This window comes from Thamnophis elegans, chromosome 2, assembly GCF_009769535.1.
Source record: "Thamnophis elegans isolate rThaEle1 chromosome 2, rThaEle1.pri, whole genome shotgun sequence".
Taxonomy (NCBI): domain Eukaryota; kingdom Metazoa; phylum Chordata; class Lepidosauria; order Squamata; family Colubridae; genus Thamnophis; species Thamnophis elegans.
Window position 1 is genome coordinate 139,424,705 of NC_045542.1, and position 9,436 is coordinate 139,434,140.

Here is a 9,436-nt window from a genome sequence, read left to right on the forward strand (position 1 = left end):
ACAAGCTCTGGGGCCAAGACAAATCTTTGGAGGACCCTCTGTTCTATATTCCAGGCTTTCTAAAGGACATCCCAAATCCTTTTGTTGTTCAAAAGTCTTAAGTAAGTCCGCATTTCAAGCACATTTTTTAAAAAAGGAACTTAAATAGATTACGTGCATAAGATGCAAGGAACTGACTTTTAAACGCTTACGGATACTGTAAGAAAGGTAAAACTACAAAAAAAAAATCTCGACTAGGCAGAATCTTTCAAATTGTAATAAATCTGCCTCGAAAACTGCATATGTGCTCCAAAACAATTCAATAACAGTCCTCAAGGGAAAGAGTGAAATAATAAATGAAGTTCCTAACAAAATACATACTGCAAAGCCAATACTTTTCTTAAAAAAAATTACCACACAGGCTATGTAAGCCAATTCAAAATTATTTAAACTAGATTTCCCTAGATTTAATCTTATTGAATAGGAAGGGACGCAAATGTTTTGTTGAAAAAATGTTTTTTTCCTTTCCATGAAGTTGAGTCTTTTGACTAAATAGAAATTTGCACGTCGTTTTCCTGACAGCATCATGGAAGTGGGTTTATCATGCTGTCTTCTGGGATGATTTTCAACTTCCACTCTGGGTCTCATCACAAGGGTTTCCTAGTGGCCTCCTATCCTAACACTAGCCAAATCTGAAACCCTATTTAAATAAAAATAAAAATCAGCCAAGGGTGGCTAGATGCTGCCATCTGCTGAAAACCTTTCTATACCAAAGAAATTTAAATTTAAGAATATTTAGATAACTAACTCCAAGGGAGGATCTACATAATGTGTTAAGCCTCTGTTTAACCAACATTTGTTGAATAAACTACTGATTGCAAAATACTATTTAAATGAGTCATTGCAGTACAGTAATCCATACTCTTTAGGTTCTTTAGTTTTACTTTGCTATGGTCTCTTAATGGATAGTTTACCAGTTTAAAATAATCCATGATTTACAGCTGAATATATGATAAACTAGACAACCGATTTAAAAAGTGTGGCTTGGTACAGAACCTGCAGTTATCCAAGTCTTCATCCTATAAAGCATGGGTGCCAAACTCGTTGTGTCATGTTGCCATCACGTGACATTTCGTGATGCTTTTCTCATTTATGGACCTGGGGTGGGCCTGGTCTGCGCATGATGCACCCGGCCTGCGGGCCATCTATTTTACACTCCTGTTATAAAGCATCTTGTTCAAATCCCTTTGATCATAATGGACTGCACCTAAATGAAACTGTGCCCCCCAAATATTCAAAATTAGAGAGTCAAATAATTACTAAATGATCTTAATATGACTGACAATTTCTGTAGCTATTGTCACTAATATTACATTTATTTACACCATCCCAAGCACAAACAAAAATTGCATACATTTCTAGCACAACCTTTAAAAAAAATAGGTGAAGGGAAGCCCAACAATTTCAGGCAAGAATATTTCATAATAAGTGAACCACAATGTAGCAATGGATGCTCATATTAAGAGGAAGCCTTTTGCTTGTTGTTAGCCTTACAAGTTACACGTTGGCTGATTTTTTGTCTTAAGAATTATGAGCTTGCAGGTTAATCAATAAGGATTGCTCATTTTAACTTTTTAGGTAAAAGCAGCAAAACTGGTTATTTCTTATTATTCAGTCTGCCGTCTCTCCTCTCACAGCCAACTCCAGGATCTTACACTTCCTTCCACCCACATGTGCTCACATTGCAATATCTTTTTCCAGCACCTGTTGTCACTGCATTTGTAAAACCTGTCATCTCCAGTGGTATCCTGAATGGTTTCTCGTTGCAAATTCCTATTTTCGCTTTCTATCACTCTTGGACTCTAGTTTCTTTTTTTTTAAGGATAAAAGTGCTGTGGGAATCTCAGCATGACTATTTACAGCAGTATTTCTCAACTTGGCAGCATGAAAAAAGTGTGAATTCCAACTCCCAGAATTCCCCAGACAGCATGTTGGCTAAGGAATTCTGGGAGTTGAAGTTCACACATCTACTAGTTGCCAAGGTTGAGAAACACAGATTTACAGTGTTCCAATAACATCATTTTATGTCTGAAAATAGTGTAAGCATATACTCACATATAGTATGATAATATGTGTAATTCAGGATTGATTTACTGCAAAGTTCCTCAATGTTTCCAACTTCGCAAAACAGCAAGGAGGGGATGCAAGCGGCTGGCAAGCACACATGCGTGCAGCTCCATTTGTGTGAGCGGCATGCATGCACACCTGCTGCTCACGCAAATAGAGTGCATGCACACATACTCGCCCACTGCTCATGCAAGTGAGGATGCATGTCCCATGCGTGTGTTCACCAGCCATTTCCATGGTCCACTTGCAAATCCCTCACGGCCCACTAGTGGACTGCGGCCCACAAGTTGGGACTCTTGATACTGATCGTAACTGATCAGTTTTGCAGACCATAAACTCTGATTTACAAACTATAAGGGCTGGGCATTACACACTATGCTTGTTTATGAGATGAAACACGGTGTGAACCTAGCTATTCTTTTTTTAGTCATGGTTTATGATTCAATGTTAATTAAACCTACCCAACTGTGATGTATTGGACAAGCCATAACTGAAGAAGCTATGTTTCTTTCCAGTGACTAAACAGCTGTATTAATTTAAAGTATAAAACCACAAACACATAAATATATATAAAGTACCTTGACAGTTTTTAACTTACTATAGTAGAATACCCCTGCATCTGGCATAATTTATTATTCCAGATCTTAACGGGGAGCTTCAGGAGCTTTTCCCCAACACGACTACCCTCCATTTGTGCTAGATCACAACTCCCACCATGCTTAGCCTGCAGGCTCTTCATAAAACTTTCCAGATGCTCTGGTTGGCCTCACTAATTCAGTGATTCAAAAAAGTACCATTTCCAAAATGCAGTCCTTCCAACAACACAGGAATTTGAAATCCCATCTCTAACCTAGCAGTCAACTACAAGGCATGCCAGAGTGACTAAATTTAACAACCTAAAAACTATAGAGAAAGTCTATTGTCATACTGACCAAACTAGCTGAAGAAATAAATACAGCACTATAAAAATGTGAGGTTGCCATATCAGTGCCTATTCAGGTATTTTAAATTTCCATTTTTTCCAAGTCAAAGAGTAAAGCAGAGGCATTCTATCTGCTAAATGTTTTAACTTGTTAGCACCAAGCCCAAAACCTTCACTTCAGCAACACACCCACTCTCATTTTAGAACCATTAAAAACACACCATTAGATACTAACTTGTCTTTAAACAAAGATGCACCAATTTCAATTAACAGAGTCTTCATTTTAATATTGACCCTTTGCTTAGCCAGGATTGATGTTAAGTGTCATTTGCCCATGTAGATGTAAGCTGGGCCTTGTACAAAATGTCCATAAAATGGGCACCAAATCTTCCAACAGCAGAAAGGACTACTTAATTTATATTCCACCGATATACATTCACCAGTCTTCTACCAGTGTCACATTAAACTTACATCAGTGCTTGTTTTCTTGTAGTTTTCCCACAGCCTGCCTTCTAGGTGAAATTACTGTACAATATATAACAGCGTCAGAAAGAAAGGCGTCACTTGGAAGGATGAAATCGAGAAGGAATCAATACAAAGAAGATAAATGTTCTTTCTCACAAGCAGCAGAATATCAAACAGAGGCAAGATTTTTTTCATGCCTTCTTTTTTCTAAATTGTCTGGAAAAGGGTATAAAAGGGGTATGCTTCCGGAAAGATTAAACTTTCCTTAGTGTTATCGATCTCTGAGTTTTTAAACCTTTATAATAGAATCCTGTATGCATTTGTTTTAGAAGAAATAAGACTACATTCAACATAATTTACTCCTTAGCTAGAAAGAATTGCAACCTTAGCTTCTCAAGTCTTTTTTGCCCTATCCATCTTTTATTTCATCTTCTGCATATATTAACTATAAACAATAACATCAAAAAGATCTGCGTTCTACCTTTAATCATAGCTATAAAGAGGTGCTAATGAAAAGTAAAAAAAACCTAAGCCAACCATAACAAAGAAGTTGCTTATCAAATTAGCATATTCATATTAAGTTTGCCTATTAAGGAAAAATGCACTGGGATTAAAATCAGGAAAGAAGTGTGGATGCTACAAATATGAACAGTATGGAGTTTGATAAACTTAGACTATTTTTTTTTTTAATTTAAGAGTGCCATTATGGCATGAATTGTGGAATGGAAACAAGTCCTATTAAATTTTCTGGGGTTGGAACAAAGTAATGTGGATTTGCTCCTTACAGTTCTTAGCCTAAGGATCCTTGAAATATTTGTAAGAAACAAATAATTTTAAAGCTTTTTTTTTACAAGACACAAGCAGAAAGAAGTTGCATGTACCAACCAGTGACATATGTTTTCATTCAAATTTGCTAGTCATCATCTCTTTCATAAAGAAAAAATGGGGAAGGTTAAATTGATAAACACTGGAATATTTGTCACAAAACCATCTGTGTGAATATTTTATGCAGTTAGTAATAAATAAGCAAATTCCAGGCATTCGTTGTCTGCCGAGCTATCACATGTGACACTATACTGAAATTTACAGCAAATGGCAAGAGCAGGTGACACCCTTCCTTCCCTTAAATAGAGGTAGGTTTTAGGAATTGTTCTGAAATGTAGTATTATCTGATCAGTGTCCACATGTTGGGAGACTTTGGGGTATACATATGTTGAATGCAGTTCAGAAAAGACAGCAGCTCAGCAGTGCCTCTGCTGGCCCATTTGTGTTACTGTATATAGTATGAAGGTGGGGTGAGAAAACCATTCACAGAGAGACTTAAGCTTCTCTGACATTTTTAACTTTTTCCGAGCTCTGGGATCAGCTTAGAAATGGATAAGGGTGAATGGAAATCCATCCTGCACTACAGAATTTTTCCAACAATGTTTCTATCGTGCATGTTTTCTACCGAGAACAAGCAAACACAATCTCTCTCTCACTCACAAACACACAAACACACACACACACACACACACAATTAACCCTGCATGTCAGAAATCAGATGGGTCAAGCAAATACCCATCACCCTAAAATGACTTTGGCTAGACTCCAGAACTGCCCTAAAGGGAACAAGGTTTTAGGCCATCTATCTAAAATGTCAGAATTGTTACCTCTCTCCACCCTTGAGAGTATGATCTGACCTTCTTCTAACTCTATGCCTTTCCTCTCCATCCTTGCCAAGGTCAATGGTGTGACACCTTTCAAGTTTAATAGAATAAAAAATGCACCGACAGCTGTATAGAAAAGCCAAAAGTCAAGGTAAGAAATAGAGAGAACCCAGTGATTTCCAAAATAGATACAATCCACCACCTTATTTCCACCTGGCTGAAGGCTAGTTTGCACACCCAATTTTTGAGAATGGATTTTTTTTAGTCCCCCCCCCATACACACACACACACACACCAGCACCACCAAGCACACATCCACAGCTGGCATTTTGTCTCTGCCACACTCAGGGTCTGTCTAGTAAGCACTGCACCAAATGCAAGACCTCAGCAAGGCTACCAAGAGGCCAAAATAAAAGCAAGCCAGGTCTGATGATGCAGAAGGAAAGAAACATAAGAATTTCTGACAGCCAGATTGCATGTTAGGGCAACAGACTTTTTTTTAAAAAAGGCTGAATCTCCCAACGTTCAAATGAGGGAGTTTCTCTTCCTCTCCAGCCAAACCTACACCATTTACCAAGCTCAACCAGTAGTTTGAAAGGGGGGGATTAGGAGAAAAAGAGGTATTATACAGTACTCTCTCTGTGGCTACTTCAAGGAGAAAGATAATGGAAGGCACTGGGCAGCACCCCAAGGAAGGCTGATTAGCAAGCAGCCGCGGCAGATAAAACAACACGGGAAGAACCAAACAAATCAGACACATTCACTTTCTATTGAAGGCAGGGGTGGAGGGAAGCCCCATTACCCCGCATTAAGCGCAGCGAGCAGCCGGTTTGAAGGTCTTTCCCCCTCCCCTCCACACCGCTCCAGCCGAAGGGCGAAGGCACAAGAGGGGCACTGCCGGGCGAGGAAGGCTGCGCATCTCACGAGCAGAAGTTGCACGGAGAACAAACGGCAAAGAGCAACGAGCCAGGCTCAAAGGTCCTTTTGGTCTCCTTCTCTCCGGTTCACCGCATACAAACCGGAGCCTCTAGTCTAGACCTTCCGCGAGAACGAAGCCGCTTCATCCCTAAGAAAAAGCCGGCTTCTTTCCCTGCCCGGGAGGAGAGGATAGGGAATCTGGCTGCGGGAGGAGATAGTCCAAGAAGGAGAGGGGGAAATCCTGCAATGCATTCCCACTCGGTCCCTGCCTTTGGATCCCAAACTGCCCGCACCCACCCACCACCGTACACAGCCCCGCCGGCCACAAATGACGGCGGAGCACACAGGCGTGCAAAAAGCCAAGCGAGAAAGGCTCATCCACCGAATGGGGGTAAAAGAGAAAGAGAGAGAGGCGGGACTCGGGGCGACATCTGCGGGGTTCCTCGGCGCCCTCGCCCGCCCTCCTTCCCTCTCCCTGCCCCCAGCCTCTTTTTTCCAGCCCCTCCATCCCACGCTTCGATTGCCACTCACCGGGGAAGCACACCACGTAATGGAGCACGGAGATGGTAATTTTCAAGAAAAAGATCCAGCAACACGGTTGTAGTAGCCTCCGCATGTCCAAAACCGCACATCGGAGAAGAAGAAAAAATTAAAGCAAGAGGGGGGGTGGGGAGCGTTCTTGAAACGGGTTTAAAAACAAAAAAGGCGAGGATTCCACAGACCCACACGCATTCCCCCTCTTTAAAAAAAGGCAACACGCAACAACAAAAAAATCCCACGCAAAACTTGTGGAGGGCGACCAAACTTGCACACTTCCCTCCCTCCCCCCCCTTCGGCTGCAAACAAAAGGAGAACAATTCTTGGGTTTATTTTCTTTTGACGGCCGTTCCCCCCTTCCCAAGCTCCGCACCGTTCCCGTCCTTCTCGCACTCCCGAAGCGCAATAACGCAGCGGCCCCCTTCTTCGCTTTCCGCTCCCCGAGTTGCACGGGTTGGGATCACCCCGCTTGGGTGCAAAGACGTGCGAGTCCCAGAGTTGAGCAGAGGCAGCGCCGCTCAAGGGCCTCGGAAGCCAAAGCGAACCGCTGCGGGGGGGAGAAACTCGGGCGCCCCGGAGCTCACAACTTCGCTCCAAGCCGCCAAGAGCCCGGCGGCGACGGGGATGGCTGGAGAAAAAGCGCCTCGGCCAGGCTCGGACTCTTCATGCGGGCAGCCTCTCGGCAGGCCAAAGGGGAAAAGGCATCCCTGCGAACGGCAGTTCAGAGCGCGGCAGAAGCGGGAGGGTTTTTTTGTTCCCTTCCCAAATGATGGGGAGCAGCCCGGAGCAAGAAGGGAAAAGGCGGCGGCGGAGAGTCGGGCTGCCCGGAGCTGCTTTCAATCCATCCCGCTGCTGGAAGTTGGGGCTCCGGCGAAAGCTGGCGAGGCAGAGTCAGGCAGGAGCTGCTGCTGGAACCTTTCCATTCTTCCATACAGGAAGTAACATGTGAGCCTGGATCCTGGCTGAGACTTTAAAGCGGAGAGGGAGCGGGAGCGGAAGGGAGAGAGAGAGAGAGAGAGAGGGAAAAGGAGAGGCGAGGAGGCGGGGGCGCGCGGAGGGGGGAGGAGGAGGAGGGCTTTGCGCGCACTCGAGGCTCTTAAAGGGGCAGCGCAAGACGCGCCTCTCGCATCCAGCGGTGCCGGCGAAACGGGGTGTCGCCTAGTTTCCAGCCGTGCCTTCGCTTGCGTTGGGCTTCCCACGCTCTCGTCGTCCGTAGCCCTTGCGCTTGATACGGCTAAACACACAGACACACACGCTTCGCATACACACGACGTCCACTCCAGCGAGTAGAGAACACGTGCAGACTCTTCCCACCCCCACTCGGCTTTTCAGAGAGAGCATTCCACGCGCGCCCACCGCGTGCCGTAGGAGCCACTGGCGACCGGCCATCAGCAGTTGTCAGCCTCGGCCGGAAGGAGCGGCTTCGTTTACACGTGCAACACCCTGCGCTATTGATAATAATAAATATCTCTGGCGCGGGGCTACCCAGTCCCCGAAGGTGCAAACACGCTTCCTCCGAATGCGAACGCGCACACCTGCCTTGCTTTTTTCGTGCAACCTTACAGTTAAAAAATAAAAAAGAGCCACCGCGTAACCTTTCAACGCAAACACGTTGCCATCCTCGCCAGCGCACAAGACCGCTATTTTCCTCGCAACTCTTATTTAACATTACAGGCATTTTCTCTCACACTCTTTATTTTACAACCTTTTCCTTCTTTCCAGGGACACACGTTTATTCCCCCCCTCACACGCACACGCACAGACACTCTTCTCCCGCGCATGCGCACCCGGCCCTCTGGCTAAGCGGATTCGCTCCCTTGCCATCCACCCGCGCGCCTTTGCCAACTAACGGACAGGATCCCGAGTCCACGCCGAGCGCGGCCGGACCCCGTTTTTTTTCCCACTGCGCGTGCGCCCTTGCGCTCTGTCCGGAAAATCTGCAAATCCATTCCCGCTTTTTTTTTTTTGCTTTTGCAAAAGTAGGCTGGCTGTTTTCCTTTTTTTTCAATTTTCTGACAGCAGGGGGGGCTTAAAGTAATAAAGATTTAGCATCGGGGCGCCTCTAATCGGGAAAATGCCATAGCTCCATCTCAGTGCCTTTTGGTTTTTGGTTTTTTTAATATAACTACGGTCCGACCATGCATCCTAAAATACTGGAGGTACCTTTTCAGTCGCTCTTCTGCTTTGCCCCCCCCCCCACCTGAGGTTGTTGCTTCTTGATCTTTGTTAGGCGCCGGTTGTTGTTTTGGGTTTCTTTTAGACGATCTCAGCCTTTGCGATCCGGGGAGAGACGGAGAGGTTAAAAGGACCTTCTAGCTGTGATCAGACTGAAGCAGAGCTCAGAAGCTAGGCTGATCTTGAGGGAGATAAGAGGGAGCGATTTCCTTTTTAGCCCGGCGTTTAAATAAAAAGCAATCCGGGAGAAGCGTTCTGGGGGGAAATCCCTTATCTGTAATGAGTTTTGTCCCTTCCTTTAGACTGCGAGATTTTATCGACTTTTAGTTATAAGTAGCACCGTATTTTCTCTTTATGTCTCTCCTAACTGCTGTCTGAGAGCTGGGCTTTTTTTTTCCCTGATGAAAAGTGTAATTGAGTCAAGATAATTTGGCATTGGTAATACTTTTTTTTTTAAACACCCTTATCTAAATTGTATCTGTTTGAAGGTACTTGTACTATTCTATCTCCTTTCTCGTATGTGTGTGTGTGTGTGTGTGTGTGTGTCGATGTTCTATTTCATTTTGAAAAACATTAAGGAAAAAAAACATTGGAGCCTAACTTACCATAAAGTTAGTAACATCAAGAGGGAGAAATATGGATATATTTGGGAGGGGTGGGGCAT

At 44.1% G+C, this 9,436-nt stretch overlaps 1 protein-coding gene across 7 annotated transcripts in view; it reads right to left on the reverse strand.

Annotated features, from left to right (window-relative positions):
* The window catches only part of PTPRG (protein tyrosine phosphatase receptor type G), a 731,369-nt gene extending 723,778 nt beyond the window's left edge, over positions 1 to 7,591 (reverse strand). For 6 of the 7 annotated variants that reach the window (XM_032209412.1, XM_032209411.1, XM_032209409.1 and 3 more), the window contains exon 1: positions 6,592 to 7,591. In XM_032209412.1, coding sequence (XP_032065303.1) covers positions 6,592 to 6,676 — 85 coding nt within the window. In that variant the 5' untranslated portion in view covers positions 6,677 to 7,591. The remainder of the gene's footprint in view (positions 1 to 6,591) is intronic. The other variant, XM_032209413.1, reaches the window with a different exon arrangement.
* Positions 7,592 to 9,436: the final 1,845 nt, after the last annotated feature.